This window comes from Centruroides vittatus, unplaced genomic scaffold (assembly GCF_030686945.1).
Source record: "Centruroides vittatus isolate TY-2023 unplaced genomic scaffold, ASM3068694v2 contig_19, whole genome shotgun sequence".
Classification (NCBI taxonomy): domain Eukaryota; kingdom Metazoa; phylum Arthropoda; class Arachnida; order Scorpiones; family Buthidae; genus Centruroides; species Centruroides vittatus.
In genome coordinates this window covers 3,648,669-3,667,432 of record NW_027121169.1, presented here as the reverse complement: position 1 = coordinate 3,667,432, position 18,764 = coordinate 3,648,669, and the positions used below count along the sequence as shown (strand labels likewise).

At 31.4% G+C, this 18,764-nt stretch overlaps 1 protein-coding gene across 1 annotated transcript in view; it reads right to left on the bottom strand.

Moving 5' to 3' along the window:
- Positions 1-18,764, bottom strand: part of LOC136970144 (nuclear pore complex protein Nup153-like) — a 93,734-nt gene that overhangs the window by 22,685 nt on the left and 52,285 nt on the right. Inside the window, exons 10-15 of the mRNA XM_067264537.1 lie at positions 12,759-12,851; positions 10,012-10,079; positions 8,806-8,887; positions 6,941-7,126; positions 6,756-6,828; positions 5,244-5,360 (exon numbers count right to left, since the gene is read on the bottom strand). Of these exons, the coding sequence (XP_067120638.1) occupies positions 5,244-5,360; positions 6,756-6,828; positions 6,941-7,126; positions 8,806-8,887; positions 10,012-10,079; positions 12,759-12,851 (619 nt within the window). The remainder of the gene's footprint in view (positions 1-5,243; positions 5,361-6,755; positions 6,829-6,940; positions 7,127-8,805; positions 8,888-10,011; positions 10,080-12,758; positions 12,852-18,764) is intronic.

Here is an 18,764-nt window from a genome sequence, read left to right as displayed (position 1 = left end):
AATTTATAGTACAAATATTTTCTGTATTTTGGTTTAATAAAACATTAAAATAAGTACCTAATTATTATTTTTTATCTACTTATTATTTACCTATGTATTACATGTTTTATTTTAGAATTTATTCTTAGTTTGTTTAATTGGGACAGCCACTTAATTGGGCCAAAATGGATTAATTCCAATGTTTCCCAATTAAGCGGAATCAACTGTATCTAAAAAACTGAAATCCAATAAACATGATTATTATTAGGGTTTCTCAAATGAGATCTTGAGATTCTGGCTGTTTTTTTAATCCAGGAAATCCCACAAATTTCTTAAAAGTTCACTTTTTTTGTGTTCAGGTTAAGGAAATTTTGCAAACAAAGTATAATTAACTCAAACTGTCAGAATACATTCATATTTATTAATTTTAAGCCTGCTTATTAGTTTTATTAAATTTTTGCTTATTACGGCACATCACAGTTTGTCAATAATCAATATGTAGCCTATTTGTGACAGGACTCTGAAAATTCTTTACTTGTCAGAACCTGTAATATCTTGGAATAATTGTGTTGATGCTGTCTTAATTTTTAACCATGCCCAGTAGCTTTATTATGCCAGGTTGTGAAATTTGGGCAAGGATACAAACAAGTATGAAGTATGCAAGTATGAAGTTTTTCTTCATAAACCTGATTATTAAAGCCAAACCAACTGTGAAATTATTGGGCTATAAGCTCTTAATGCCGCTATTAAAGCAGCCGAGAGAGAGAAATCAAGAATACTAGACGGCAAAAGAAATACTGTAATACATCTCAAAAATGAACTAGAAACCTTCCAGGCTACAGGTGAAAAACACATAAAATCTGTCTTCTCTTAAATGCATTAAAGACAATTCCACCCACATCCATTGAATCGGAAAGCGCATTTTCAGTAGCAGGACTTTTCATTATTAAAATAGTAACCAGATTGAGTGATTGGAGTATTGACCATCTTTCATTTTCAAAATCTTAAAAAAAATTTACAATAATATTTCGTATTATGTTTTATTTAAAAAACATAATACGAAAGACCTTTACGTTAGATACGTTAGACCTTTGATCCAAGTTCATTTTTTCTTTAAATTTTCAACTCGATTCAAAGATATTTTTTTTTGTAAGCAGTTTCTAACAAACTTTAATAAATTTTTTCTATTTGTGAAAATTTCTACATAATTCAAAGGTAATTTTAAGATATATATTTTACACAGCATTATTAATATTATGATTCTGGAGGTTGCAGAACATATTAAATTACTTTTAAAAATGAAAAATAATTATATCATTTAATTTCAAGATATTTTTTATATTTTAAAAATAATTAATTATATCCCAGGATCCCAGGAAACAGTTCACTTTTTTCCTGAAATCCAGGGTTAAGCAAAAGACCAGGAAATCAGAAACCCTAATTATTATGATGAGGGGCACCAGCCCAAAACACGTACTGGTACATGGAACAATTAGTTTAAAGACTGTAAAGTACATAAGAAAATAAAGTAGATGTGGAAAGTCCAGGTGTTTAGTGTCACACTTCATGGTGTTTCAAAATATAATATAAAAAAAATAACACAGTTATTTTTATATAAATATAATATAAAAAAATAACACAGGGGGAACCTTCTTAATCTACATTTTCCAGCACTCATTTCTCTGTGGATAAAAAGCCGAAACACCCCCAAGAAGGTACAGATGGTAACAAGAAAGACGTTCGTATAACACCAGTTCCGATTTTAGAAAATCTTTGTGTTTTTTAATGACTTTTTTAACTTTTTGGCGGCTAGTAGCCTAGAAAGGAAGGTCCGTTGCCAGAAATGTTTCGTCTAGAACACAAAAGTAATAAATGGTAATCCATATTTTGGGCGAATTTGGCTTTAGGAATTTAAAAAATAAAAAGAACCATTGGACGAAGAAATTACAAATAACACAGTTTCAACATACAAATGATGATGATGATTATTATTATTCTCTCCTAACCCACCAATAGTGACTTATTTTTTCACCACAATTATTTACAATAGATGGCTAAAATGTAGTACAGCATCATAATTAAATAAAATCACCAGGAACTACTTGAAAATAACATGTTTAGGTATGTTACAGTCAAAACCCATTTTTAGTTAGAACCCGTTTTAACTAGTTGAAACTAGTTTATACCGGATGTCTTTGTTAAAACCCGTTTTGTTTGTCTAGTTAAAACTAGAATTTACTGCTAGTCAAAAATGAATTTGAGTTAAAACTAGTTTTAACTAGACAAAACCCGTTTTGCCTAGTTAATTTACTGCTGTACATATTTTGAGTTTAGATAAAACTAGTTTTAACTTTTAACATTAGTTAAAACTAATTTTAGCTACATAAATATATTTGAGGAAAATAAATAAAATTATATATAGTGATTCAGGGAAAGATGCCTAACATTTTGCTTATAAACGAAATTATAGCGACAATTTGGGTTTTGGAGGCCTCTAATGAAAATATCATATTCTTGAGCATGTTTTTCAAATAAAACTTTGGAGTATATGAAAAATAACTATATATTGTGTGTGCAATGACGACTTTTTTATTGTCTGGCATTTTAGGCACCTCACCCCAAGTATCCGGGTGAGATGCAAATGCCATTAGGGCAAGATAACAAATATAATTGCATAAAATTATTTTTTGAATATCTTAACCAAATTTAATTTATTGCATATGTAGTACAAAGTACTTCATAGTAAGTATAATAGCGCAGTATAATAGCACAGTATAAGTATTGTTAAGTTTCCGCCCGTTCTAACATGCTCTATAGCAGTGGTTCTTAACCGGTGGTCCGTGGACCACTGGTGGTCCCTGAAAGCACCCAAAGTGGTCCGTGAAGTCATCCTAAAATTATTAAATAAATGACGAGTTGAGACGAGTTTTGTCAGTTCAAATTTCAAATACATTTTGCTTATTTAGTGGATTTTTTTGCACAAACTAAATAAATTGAACCTTCAACTGCAACGGTCAGGAAATATGAAATTGGAAGGCACTAGCAATATATTTGCATTTGAAGATAAAATCAGTACGTTTATTGCTAAAATCGACCTATTGATCAGCAAAGTTGAAAGAGAGAATTTTTCTGCGTTTGATACATTGAACCCAATTATTGACAGACAGTGTGCTGAGATGCCCACCAGTGGCCGAGCGGTTCTGTCACTAAACACTGAGAGTTTGGTCGCGGGTTCCCACTGCGTTCGGACGGGCTGGCCACGTGGAGTTCTCCGGGTTTTCTCCACGTTTGTAACACCTGAATAGGGGCCAGTTTCCTTTAAAAGGCCTCCTGGAAAGCATTATTCGGAAACTGATCCACAATCCTTTCATAGTCAACATTTCTGAGGTGCCGGATAAAATACAAGAAGAGTTAATTGAAATGTAACACGATAGTAACTGCAAGGATACTTTCGAGACAGGAATTAATCTTGAAGATTTTTGGAGCCATAAAGCTATTGCTTTCTCTAAAATTCGAGAAATTGCTTTACGGTACCTAACTTTATTTTCAACCACATATTTATGCAAGCAAGGATTCTCAGTGCTTTTGATAATTAAAAATAAACATCGAAATCGGTTGGATGCCAGTGCTGACATGCGTTTGGCTTTGAGTAGCACTGAACAAAGAATCCAGCAGTTGGTAAACACTATGCAGTTACAAAAATTGCACTAAAATAATATAATTAATGTAACATTTTCGCAAATAATATAATACTCTTGGTTTCGAATAATTTTATACATGTTTAATTTATAGAACAACCTTATAAGAACTTATATTACTGCCAAACAACTTGTGGTCCATGGCAAGCAAAAAATTTTGATAAATGGTCCCTCATCACTAAAAGGTTAAGAACCACTGCTCTATAGCTAGCTGAAAGCTCTTTTCAGTCCAAAAATCTTTTTGAGAAGTCCTTATATAATTTCTATGCATATCCTGCAATAAAACGAGAAAACAAAAATTTATTAAATATAGGCATATTGAAATTCAATTAACAAAAAATAGGCATGTTACCCCAAGAAAAATGTGACGTCTTTCCCATTTGTCAGGGTAAGATGCCTAGTGGAGGCACGTGTTCTAGCATTTCCAATCGGGATCGGCGGTAGCTCACAATGGAAACTTTAGAACCTTAACTACATCACACATTAATTGTTTTTTCAATTTTTAACAATTTCTATTTTAACTTTTAGTTTTAAAATGATTCTAGAAACATTTGACAACAAAAACTTCGTTCTTATCTTGCTTTTATTCTTCTCAGATGTAGAAAATGTGGTAACAATAGCCAACTACAGCTTTCCGCACTCAATATTGGCCCAACGATTCATCATACAAACACATGACAATATCTGATGTCACCATTTGAAAATATCAAAAAGTAGGCATCTTCCCCCGCTTGCAATCTTACCCCGAATCACTCTATATGGTGCAGTCAAAACCAGTTTTTAGTTAGAACGCATTTTAACTAGTTGAAACTAGTTTACACTGGATGTCTTTGTTGTAACTAGAATTTACTGCTAGTCAAAAATAAATTTGAGTTAAAACTAGTTTTAACAAAGACATCAGTATAAACTAGTTTCAACTAGTTAAAACGTGTTCTAACTAAAAACAGGTTTTGACTGTAACATATATACTTTTTATATCATCTCCAAATTTTATCATTATATTCTGGGAATATTGATAATGTAACATAAATATCTATTAGCATGTATTCAAAATGAAATAAATTCTCAATCAGAATTTGTATCATCTTAATTCAATTTAGATTAGGTGAATTTGTTGAAATATTTTAATTAGATCCCATCTGTCTTTATGCTTGAGAAACAACCATAGGGACTTAAGTATGAGTATTCACAGAGGGGGATAACAGAGCACTTGCTTCCTGAGATCAAGTAAAAAATACCACAAATTAATTATAAAATTGATAGAGATATGTAACCTTACATTCTCAACCATGGTTTGCTTTGTCTCTCTTTTTGTATTGATGTAATACTGTATTCTATAATCATCTTGTAAAAAAACCCATCCAGAAAATTAAATAATTAAAAAAAAGTTATTGATTTCTTGTATTTCTCTCTGAACTTTGCCTCTTCCTCGGAAAATTTTCTGCAGATGTCCATGAACTTACAAAGAGATGCTAATAATGTTTTGTAATAAATTTTAAAGAAGTATTGAAAAACAATTGTTAAAATTCATAATTAAATACAAAATGCAAAATAAAAGACTCCTACCAAGAGGTTTAATTTGTTTCTGTTCCACTGAAGTATCTGGTTCTTTTGAAGCAGATGAAACCTTTTCCTCAGTACAAGCAACTTTTTCATTAGACGAATCGTCCTGTTTTGATTTTTCTAAAATAAAAAAAGTTTATTTCCAATGAATTGTCTTCTCAAATCTCCCATTGTTTAATAAGTATTAAATTTGTGTGAAAAAATTACTTTTGAAAAAAACACTAATTTATTTGTTCTGAATATTTTACAGGATAAATTCTTTTTCAATACACTCAAACCTGTTTTTGTGCAATTTTTTTTGTGCAGTATTTGAATTTCAATCAAATTGGTGTACCACACAAAACAAATTGCACAAATAAAAAATTGCACAAAAACAGGTTTGAGTGTAACAAGTATTCTTCTAAGTTGTATTGATTTAACTGGATCAACCATTAATTATATATCATTTATATCAATACAAAACTACATAATTTGTGATTACATAGCCTTAATTTGAAAATGATTCGATAATCTTAAATAATTTTAAAAATTATTGAACCATTTTCTTTATTACTAATGCCATGTTGTCTAAATCCATCACCACTCATCATGTGAATCTATTTAATTATAAGTATGTCAAATTGTCATTTTCTTTTTACTTTATTTTATTCATGTATTTAATTATACTAAATAAAAAAATTCTTCCATTTCATTCATAACTAAATAATCCATAATACATGCACAAGAAAATTTGTTGTCAATGCTATTTTGATCATTAATAGTTTAATGAATATTTAAAAAATATAAATAATAATAAATAATATAATTTTCAAATTATTATCATTAAGTTCACATGATCTTAAAAGTTCATTTATACCCTCCCACAAAATAAATGCAAATATATTTTGGGTATTCAACATATTTTCATGTAACAAAAACATTTTAAATCCTTTCTATTGTAGAAATTACAAAATAAATGTTATACAGTAAGTCCTCTACTTACAAACTTAATCCGTTCGTAGCGGTCGTTCGCAAGTCAAAAAGTTCGTAACTCGAAAAGACAATGTTTGGCGCAAAAACTCAAATACAACGTTGTTTTTACAATTATGTAATGTTTAGGCTACTTGAATAATGTTGAATTAAGATTGTTAAAGGGAAGTATAAATTCAAATCAATCACATGTACAGTACATTATTTATTAAAATTACTCATTTAAAACAACTACAAATGTACATATGTATGCACTGTAAATGTTTTAACGTAAAACTTCAAAAATAAACTTGACTATACATAAAAAATAACCAACTGCACTTTAACCCGTCATCTGTTGGCTTTGTTCATAACTTCAAAAGTTCGAAAGTAGAAGACTGCCTGTATATCACTATATTGAACAACAGTAAAGAACACTACAGCAGTAAAGAAAAAGCTAAGAAAATCAAAATATAATAAAATATACAAACACTTTTTCCCAAAAAATTCAAAGTCCAAAAAATAAATCTTAACAATTATATACTGAACTAAATAAAGAATCATTACCATTTTGAGAGGAGTTACTCAAAGAATCATTTTCTTTAATGACTGGTGAACTGAAAGTGAAGCACATTTCCTTCTGAAAAAAAAATTAAATGCTTATCAATGAACAAAAATGATATTTAACACATTAAAAGTGATGATAAAATTACAAATATATGGCAAATAACTTATTTGACTTTCTACTTTACCAAATTAGAAACCTGAGGTGGAGAAGGAGCATTATGTTGAATGGGCGACGAAAATTTAAACTGAATCTCATTATTTTCTTTGGACTGGTTGCATTCTCCCGATGCTTTAGATGCGGTGTTGAAATTAAAAGTGGGTAAGTGATCAATAGGTAAAGGTATATTTGGAAGATCTGGAACTTCTACAACCTGAAAATTTATATATATTATTTATTGTATCATTTTCTCTAATTTATATTGTAATCATACAGAATGCAATATATAATTTTTTTTTTAAATAAAAACTTTCAGATAAATATCTAATAAGTTGATTGTGAACATATACAAGTTGTTTCAAAAATCAAAATATTCATATAAATAAAGAAACATAACTGAAGACTTTGGACCACCCTATTCATATAGATCAGGAGCAAGATTTGGCAGTACTACTTCCTAAAATATTTTAGTTCAGCAAACTAATTGTTAAAATTATATTTACTTAAGCAATTTAACACAAGATTGTGCACTTTCACAATAGTGCCAACTTTTTAACAGCTCAATGTGCATTGGAGAAGAATGAAAGACAAATACTGTATTATGCAATAGAGCAATAAGTCCAAGTGAGAACTTGTTGCTGTTCATTGATCTGTGATCACTTATCTCAATCAAACATCAGATGGTTCCTGCTCAACTTGTGGGTAAGTGATAAGCTCTAAGCACAAATTGGATCAGAGGAATGTGAAACAATAAATATATTTCTGAGATAATTTTGCATATCAATATTAAGATATTAATTTCTGTTGTTGAATAGTCCCAAGTAAGGATTAATAACGTCACAAGGTTGATGATCTTTGGATAAAAGCAAAGTACACCAATCAAAAGGCAGTATGAAAATATGAAAAAATAATGTAAGGCCCAGCACAAACCCATAAATATTTTTTTTTTATACTTCAAATGCTGGTGAAGTGAACCAGTTAAATTACTTGAATCCCACTACTGATCATCAGGAATGAGCAATTTTTTTAAATAGTAGTGCAAATGAAATGTGTAAGGGCCAAATTTTTTACTTTCCACACAATTTACAAACTTTTTTTATGATTATTAAAACAATGTATAATGAAAAAATTGTCATAAACAGTTTTGTATATTTATTGTAATATTTATACATACTTGTAAAATATATACTTAATTTATATATAACCACTTATATATATAAATTGATGATTTTATTAATAAGAAACATGATATATATATATATATATATATATATATACAGGGTGGGCCAATGAAAACGAAACAGCAGAGTGTTCGTGTTCGTCGAAGCAAATCGCTCAGACAGGCCAATTTTATTCTCGAGGGGACATCTTTTGCAATAACGTTTTTGAGATTCTGAATACAACAGACAACAAAAAATTTTAAAAACTCATTTATTTTGTATTAACTAAACAAACATTTATTTCGAAAAAAAATGTTTGTTTAGTTAATATACAGAATCGCAAAAACTTTATTGCATAAGATGTCCCCTCGAGAATAAAATCGACCTGTCCAAGCGATTTGCTTGGACGAACATGAACATTCTGCCGTTTTGTTTCGTTGGCCCACCCTGTATATATGTGTGTATAATGTAGCCCACAGCTGTTTTCTATATATATATAGAAAACAACTGTGGGCTACATTATACACATTAACAACAAGAGTTGGCCACAAACCAAATGTTTATGGTGTGTTCTGATGGTACTAATCTAACCAATAGCTAGTAATAGATTTTTTCTATCAAAATATATAAACAATATAGTGCAAAAATATCTGACATTATTTATCCAAATCATACAAGTAGCAAAATGCATCTATTGTAAGATATTTTTTTTAATTATGATTTTTGATATTACCTCATTCATATTTGCTTTCTTTGAACAATGAAGGGCTGTATTTGTCCTTGCTCTAATCTTTCCTGTGGTCTTGATTGGCATGCTACAATAAATATAAAAGCATATATAGAATAAATAAATAAAAACTCATACAATATTAACAAAATTCATTTAAAACACAAACTATTTGTAAAATACAATACCTTTAAATTCAATAAACTAGTTAAATAATTAAATCATTAATATGTTTTAACTGGATTGTATCTGATGCAAATGGATAATGATCAGTAAAATTTGTCTCATAAATAAAATTATCTGTTCTTGAAAATAGATTAATGATTTTAAGAACTGACAAGAATTTTAATAGTTTAGACTAGTTTATTCATTCTTGTCCAACTCATACTATAGTATCAAAACTTTTTCCTTTCTGCTGGAAAGATTCTTATTTTTATCTTTATGAAACATTTTTCGATCCTATATATGAGCCCTCTTAAAGTGTTCGTTCTCTTTCATTTTAGAAAAATCTGATTTCGAATGCTTTTAAATTGAAAGTTACATACTAAAATTAGTTAAAGTAAACATTTTACACTTGATTAGTCATATAATATATTTTTGCAATGAAATTAGTTTTCAATTGGCACATCTTAGTTAAAACCTCACTAGCTATAATATTGCTTCAGTGCAAAGCTTTTAGGATAAAATTAATTCACTATAAATTTGGAAACTTCATGAAATACAGTAGAGAACTGAAAATCGGAATCAATTGGGGACTGGGGTTGTTCACATTAGGGATTTGTTCCGATTACCAATTATGTACGAAAAAATACATTAACCTGTCCGATGTTCAAATTTTTCTCCGTTGCGTGTCGCTTCGTGTTGAATTTTTCTCTGTTGCATGTCGCTTTGTGTTGAATTTTCGTCGATTTTAAGCCTAACGAAAATTTTTATAAAAATAATCAAGGCTATCGTATCGTTAAAAATTATTTCTGCATTTAGTACAAACAGAAATAAATATATTGAAGAATATAAAAACATGAAAATTATACTTTAGAAGTAAATTTAGTATCAAAAACGTTTGATTCAGCACGACAAAGTCCGACTGAAAATCATGCCGATTACCAGCGATTCCGATTACCAGGGTTCCGATTTACGAGTCTCTACTGTATATACAATATTTCATGAAGTTTCCATACATCTAAACATATTTAAATTATAATTTAAAATTACCTTGCTGATGAAGTTATACTTATATCAGATGATATAGTGACAGGATTAAAGATTATCTTATTTGATACCTGAAAATAGAATTTATACAAATCATCATCATTTTTAAGAAATTGTTTTAAATATATAAATTTTGCAAATAATAGGTATTATAAAATAATAAATTACTTTATTTTATTTTGTTATAATTTTTTTTCCTCAATAACTAGTCATTTGCATAATTTGTTTCTTCTTAAAACCCAATAAATGAAACCTTTCTTGTTATGAAAATAAATTTTTTTCACAAAAAAAACGAGGTGATGACCAATGGGCGAAAAATTGAGCATTACCATATTAACAATAATGAAATACCCATTAACAATAATGAAGTAATAATTAACAAAATAAATTGGATTAATTTTCTTCAGAAATAACTACAAACAAATTGAAACATTTTCATATTTACTTAATTTATGTGGAATGAATTGATTCTAAAGACTGGTTACTGCCAACATTTTCTTGCTTCCAAAATATGAAAACATGGTTTGTCAGCAATTCACAATGCATTAAAATATGACTTGCAAGTTATTCTGAGCATGAGTAAGAACATTTGTTTCTTTCAAGAGTGGTAAAACATGATCTAGCATATGATTTTAATCTTCTCATTGTTTTGTCATTGTGAGCAGCAAAATTATGAATGATTATATTTTCTGTGATGCAATTGCAACTTGGCAAATCAAGGTCACCAGCAAGTCGCAAGATTGATCAAATGAGGCAAATCCATGCATATTACAATTTGAAATGACAATATGTTATGGTAGTTGTATCAAGTAAACTAGCCTTTGGTCTTACATCTCTCTTTTCTCTTATACAATTGCTTTTAATTTATATAAAAAATATATGATAATAATAATAAATTGTGTAAAATCAAATTAAAATTTTAATTCTGAAAAACTTTCTTTTTAAAATCCATCTTAGGAAACGAAGCAATAACAAATATGTCAACTGTAATAACCTTAAATAGCTTCGCAAAGTATAGTTATCCACAAACCTTTTCGGCCCCTTAGGACCTTCTTCAGGTGGGATCTGAGTAGAGAGTGACCCTACGTTCTAAACTCCTGTTACGGATGCATTCCAACCCTCATTCCAGATGTGTACTATAAACAAACATTGTTGCGCATGCGTCGGCGGCTACAACGTCGGGTCGTACATCGCTTGCCACGCCTTCGAAAGTTGCTTTTCATCTTTAAAGTTGATAGAAAGGCCTAAGCAATCAGCTTTAAAGATCTCTAGTGCCTCCAAATACTTAAGATGGTGTACCTGCCTGGTTCTCCGTATCAAGGTCGCGTGCTGCAGCCCGGGCGTAATGCCGTTTTCACTGGCATATACGGCTAAGGCAGTATTGGTCTTTTTCTTCTCGATACCCGTTTTATGCTCTCGGATGCGTTGTCCGAGGGATCTTTTTGTGGAACCAATATACACCAGATCCCTATCGAATCTATCAGAGTGGAATTCTATATACACTTGGCGCCCTATCGGCACTATCAGCCCTATGGCGCCCTATATAAAAGGTACATTGACGACATCTGCATCTTCTGGAAGACAAAACCAGACATCAACAAGTTCGTGCATTGTATGAATGACAACCCATATGGTCTTTTGATCGAGTTAGAGCAAATGAGCAACAAAGCTGCTCATTTTTTTGGACATTAATATTACCTTTAACGGTGGGGGGTACGACACTAATGTATACTGGAAACCGAATGCTATCCCGATATACATCCCAGCTGACTCCAATGATCCGTATAGCTACAAACTGGAAGCCTTTACAGCACTTACTAAAAGAGCTCACACACACTGTAATAAGCAGTGGGACAAGCAGAAGAAGATAAGGAGAATAGCAGAAATAGCTGAAAACCATGGCTATAACAGGAAGCTTATACTTAGAATAGCTGACGAACAGGAGCGCAACCCCGTAAACTGGCTCGATGCAGTTCCGGAGAATAATCGGCGGCAAGGTGTGTCTCCCCGTCCGATTAGTATTACATACGAAGGACATCTGCACTCCTTATACCGTGAGATTGGCGCATGTACCAATACAAAAATAGCCTATAAGCGTAAGCCAGACGTGTTCGCCTTGCTTAGGAACGGCGCCATAGGGCTGATAGTGCCGATAGGGCGCCAAGTGTATATAGAATTCCACTCCGATAGATTCGATAGGGATCTGGTGTATATTGGTTCCACAAAAAGATCCCTCGGACAACGCATCCGAGAGCATAAAACGGGTATCGAGAAGAAAAAGACCAATACTGCCTTAGCCATATATGCCAGTGAAAACGGCATTACGCCCGGGCTGCAGCACGCGACCTTGATACGGAGAACCAGGCAGGTACACCACCTTAAGTATTTGGAGGCACTAGAGATCTTTAAAGCTGATTGCTTAGGCCTTTCTATCAACTTTAAAGATGAAAAGCAACTTTCGAAGGCGTGGCAAGCGATGTACGACCCGACGTTGTAGCCGCCGACGCATGCGCAACAATGTTTGTTTATAGTACACATCTGGAATGAGGGTTGGAATGCATCCGTAACAGGAGTTTAGAACGTAAGGTCACTCTCTATTCAGATCCCACCTGAAGAAGGTCCTAAGGGGCTGAAAAGGTTTGTGGATAACTATACTTTGCGAAGCTATTTAAGGTTATTACAGTTGACATAACTTTCTTTTTCATTATCATAATTACTTGTCTTATATAAATGGTTCTATTTAAAATTACCTGATCTGACGATATTCTAGAATCAAAATTTTTGCAGATCATAGGTGATGAAGGAATGATTATACCAGAGGTTGGAGGCTTACATAATGGTAGCTAGAAAAAAAGACAGAAATTCTTAAAATAATTAATTTCTTTTACAGTGTTTTTCTTCAAAAAAGCAGGACTTTCAAAATTATCTATTGTAAACAATAAAATATTCTTTACATATTAACATATACCAACATAAAAATTGTAAATCATTTGCATTTAGAAAAAAAGCACCAAAACCTTATTTTTCTAGATCTGGGGTGGCAAACCTATGGCACGTAAGAGAAATCATCTGGCACGTAATGTATCATATGATTTCTGTCCTTTTAAATCATCCTTTCTGTTTATCACCTGATCATCCTTTTTTCAATCAGATTTTTTACATTTATTCGAATTAAAGCGTATTCGTTTAATTTCTTTAAATATCATTATTCGAAGTCTAAGACTTTGGCACGCATTAACATCTTTAAAGCTAAGTATGCTTACAATATGGCACGCAGACTCAAAAAGGTTTGCCATCCCTGTTCTAGATAAATTAAAATTTATTTAAAGATAATTCACATGATTTCAATTATTTTTCAGCTATCATTTAGCATAACACATACACACACAAATTTGTTACAATTAGATGCTTATACAATATTTTTTTAAATATAAATATAATGGGTAAAAATAGCAAAAACAGTGCAATTGCAATTTATATATTATTATGTTGTAATTTTTGGATGAACCTATAATACAAATAATGATAAAAAATTAATCTATGCACAAAAGTTAGAATAAAGTGCTATATTGAGAGGGGGAAAAAAATCACTTACACTGGTAAAACAGTTTAATATGCATTTTATTGCAAGCATTCAGTAATATTTATAGAACAACTATACACACACACACACACACACACTTATTTTTTTTTGCTGTACTGTATAAGCAATGTAAAGCTAGATGCTTAATATAGTTCATACGAATTTTTAAAAAAAATACTTTTTTTCTCCCTACTCACTTCCTTTAACTTGTGTTTTGTATTATTCAATAAAATTGATATAGTAGTTTTTTTTGGAAGCCATGATAAACAAGACTCTGTCAGTTGCATTGCATCTGTCAGATGCCAGGTGCTGTTGACTCAAAAGTCAACTTTTCTTAAATTTTTGAAAAATCAGTACCATCCTAATTCTGAGCCTTAGAGATTGCAATACATATTTTTTCTTAAAATTTCTGCATGCAATGGAAAAATGTATTTTACTAACCACTTGCAGTACATTCTATCGCATCACAAGGAAGCTGTACTTTCAATTGTGGCATGTAACAACTGCAATTCAATAAAACAATGTAAACTAATTATAACTTTAAAATAATACTATATTTCCTATATTTTTCTCTTCATAATGTCTGAACCAATTTCAATTAATTACAAATGGTTATTTTTGACAATGTAATTTTTGCATTTTGTGTTATTGCCTGGCTTTCTTGCTTCCATAGCATGATAAAAAATTTAATACTTTCAAATTTACAACAATTAAAATTCTTTTTATGTAACAGTATCATTCAGTCACTGTAACCCAAAATTTCATTTGGTAATTTTATTAAGTTTTTTTTTAAGTTATTAAGCTTTTTAATTTGTGCATTTGACATATTGTAAATTGCTAAATTTTTGGTGGTCTATGCATTATTTTTTCAATCAATTCATTTCTCATATAGAAAACATTACTATTCAAATTTCATAATACAAAACACAGAAAAAGACAGAAATATTGCTACTGTAAATTATGATGTACAAAAAGTAAAGATACAATGGCTATTATTCATTCAAAACATTTTATTTCACCAAACATCCACTACATGTTATTTACTGATACATGTGTTATTTCTCTAATGCCATTATCCAAACACTTGTTAAGTCTGGTAGCTAACTTCTGTATCCCAGTCATAAAATTCTACTGCTTGCTGCTGGAACCACATTACAACTTCATTTTCGATCTCATCATCATTGTGGAAATGTCCTGCAAGATGTTTCTTCAGATAAAGAAACAAGTATAAGTCGCTGGAAGCAAGATATGAGCCATATGGCAAATGGTTGAAAACTTTACACTTCAATCATTCAAGAAGCATTTTGGTAACAATTGCTGTGTGAGCCCAAGCAATGTTATGAAGCAGCTGGACACCAGTTGTCAACATTTCCCTTTGTTTGTTTTGAATGGTCCATCAAAGGCATTACAAGATTTGACAATATGCAACAGTATTAATTATGGTGCTGGGAGGAATGAAATCAATCAGAAAAAAGCCTTTTCTGTCCCAGAAAATAGAAGCCATAATTCTTTCTATTGAAATTGAAGTTTTGAATTTATTGGGTTTTGGGGAATACATATGGTGCCACACAGTGATTGTTGCTTGGATTTGGGAGTAAATCCAAGTTTTATCACCTGTCATAATGTGGTCGAGAAACTCATCTCCTATGTGTGTGTAACATGTGAGGAAATCAAGCATAAAGCCATCCATTTTGTTTTTGTGTTTGTCTGTTAATATTTTGGATACCCAGCACACACCCTAATGTGACGACCGGGTAAAACCGGCCAGTCCGTTTTAAATTTTATTGTTCAAACCCCTCGGGAGATAGCGATCAAGATTCAAAGGATGTGCAGTCTTCCGCCGGCAAACTCACTTCCCTCCTCCCCGGATCTAACCTCTGAGTCAAGGAGATCGACTCATCATCTACCGTCATCGCAGCGGACGAGACCGGGAGTATAAATAGGGGGGAGATATCTAAGAACAGGGTCGGTCGCTGAAGGTCCGCACAAGACACCCGACCCGTAGGATCCGTCCCGAGAAGCGAGGGCCGAGACACGAACTCACCGAAGCCCGCCGACGACGAGCCGCCCACCCGATCTTCCTGCTTACCTCCACGACCGGAGAATTGAGACGATTAATCCTATGATTACAGCTAATCCTACGACTAATCCTAGGAAGAGGTATGATCCCCCTAAATTTGTAAACTCTCTCTCTCGTGGTTAGGAACGGAACACGTTAGATCTTTTGTATCCATTTACCGTCTAAATAAATCTTATATGTGTTGTCCTGTTACTGCGGTTATTGCCGCTTTCTTATCGACGAACCCCCACACTTCCTCCACTCGACCTGACAATTAATTACCGATCCCGATAAAACGGGATATTCCGATAAATTTAGCCATCCTTGACAGTGGGGAGGGTCTTGCCGACCTGTGCGCCGCCAAAAAGGGGTCACGACTCCATCCTACCCCCGGCGTTCCCACACTAATGTTACAGTCACAGCTTCATGAAGCATGGACTAAGACACTTCTGGAATGATTTCATGCAATTCCCTTATTGAGAGTTGCCAATTTGCACAAATTGCTTCCTTTGTTCGTTGAAGTTCATCAGAGATCACAGACAGCCTGCCACTCGTGTTCATCATGAACATTGGTCCTGCTTCCAAAGAATGCACAACACCACTTTCTTATATTTTAAATCATGTTTCCATAAATAGAAACAATTTGTTTGTGAATATCACTGGGCACTCACCTTTTGCATTGAGAGAACATACAACAAAGCATACTTCACATTTGGCAGGATTCTAAATCAGTGCAGTCATTGTAAACATTTGCTACCTGAACTAGACTCGGTGTAGCAATAATGAATGATCACAAAAAGAACATGAAAGGTTCAAGATCAAATCAACTGTTATCAACATATGCACTAAAACATTAGCTTTATGCTTATACACAATGTATCTTTACTTTTTGATCACACATTGTACTATATTGAATATAATGTTAAAAAGGAACTTAAGAAAATGGACTAACGTTAAAAATGCTTGAAATGCATTTTTATACATGCTTGAAATGCATGTACAAAAGAGTACCTCTTGTTAAGTATCATTTCCAAAAAAGAAATTTACTACATAAGTTTAGTTTCGTTAAATAATAATAATACTTTTAACTCTTACAGTACATGCAAATTTTATCTTATTCACATTAACTTTTTAAATATTCTATTAATTTTATCTGCAGAATATACATTTAAAAATTATTATTTTAGTGACTATGCCTTTCAAAATATTTACTTATTTATTTAATAATTAATGCAGATAATGTCCTTCTAAATTTTAATATATTTCTATGTAATTATCAAGTCTTAATTTGAGCAAATCTTGTTTCCATGCACATTTCATGAACGAAAACTCCTTCTAAATGGTAATTGTACTGTATGATAATTTTAAACGGAATGTGGCTGGTGAAATTTTTTCTCACTTCATCGGTGATGATTTTTTAAATTAAATAATTGATTTAATCAACTTTGACTTTAAAAGAAACTAATAATTATAGGACTATAATATTAATAAAAAGTTTAGTATTCATAGCAATGCAACGTTCTCCAGTTAAAAGTGGAAGACCACCGCTCACCAGAACCAAATCAGCAGGTAAACGTAATGACGATATTGCAACAAGTTCCCGATTAATTACTGATTTACTTGTAAACCAGTAATTAATCGAGTTTACTTGTTGTCCCAACTGGTTTACTTGCAAGTAAACCAGTTGGGCCCGGAAGACCAAGTGGCAGCTTATGTTTATTGCTGGAAAGAGAATACTGTAAAATAATTCAAGTTAAAAAATCAAGGAACTATATATTACTTCTCATCACAATAATTGGAAACAAAGAATTAAATAAGAATAACCAAATAATGATGATATTATTAACTTATATTCCTCCTGGGGATGTAAATACTTTAAATGAAATATTTAAAGTTATAGAATCATGGTTCTATATAACTCCATATATTATTTTATTGGGCAATTTCAATTCTCGCATTGGTGAGGAAATGGATTCCAAATATAAGGGACCAAATCATTTAATTAGTAATAGTCGAGTATCAAAAGATAAACAGGTTAATAATTTAGGGAACAAGCTGTTAAACTTCATAAAAGAAAATAAACTCTATATATTGAATGGTCATATTAAAACCGATTCTCCTGCGGAATATACTTGTTTAACTCATTTGGGGAAATCAACAATTGATTTTACAATATGTTCTGAACTACTTCTGGATTATTGTACGAACTTTACGATAACATTAATGGATATATCAGATCATTTCCCCACAATAACTAAATTTCGAATATCTTCAACAAAAGGAACTAATAAGCAAGGTATAAATAGTCCAAAGATAAAATATAAATTTTCAAAATATCGGAGGGAGATTGACAATCGACTTAAAGCAATTCCAGAAGTAACAAGTACTAATAGTGGAAAAATATATAATTTAATAATAACTATATTAAACGAATACAAATGTATAAACAAAAATACTAGAGCTAAGCAAGGATGGTTTGATTCAGATTGTTATAAAATGAAAGTAACAAAACAAGCAGCATTGAAAAAATTCAGGAAAATCTCAACAGTATTTAATCTTAATAGTTATAAAAAAAACTAAACAAATGTATAATAATCTTCTTAAAACTAAAAAATTAAATTATTATCGGAAAATAGAACAAAACTTAATTAAAAATAACAACAATGGTAGCATATTCTGGAACACAATACGAAGATTTCGGTCTAAATCAAACTTAAATGGAAACACTGCTAAAATAGATTTTAATACCTGGAAACAATTCTATAATAGATTTCCACAAATTAATATGGAAATACCGCTAAACACAAACACAGAAGTCTATAATGATATCCTGGATTCTGACTTTACAATAACTGAGTTAGAGGACGTTATCAGAAAATCAAAAAGTAAAACAACACCAGGATGCGATAATATTCCTATTGATTTCCTAAAAATATTATCGACTAGCTCTAGAATAATAATATTAAATCTGTTTAATAGTATGTACAAATCTGTGTATTTTCCTGAATCCTGGAATTCAGCCATTATAACAATGATATACAAAAAGGGTAATCCATTTTCCCCTAGCAACTATAGACCAATAGCATTACTACCAGTAATAAGAAAATGTTTTAC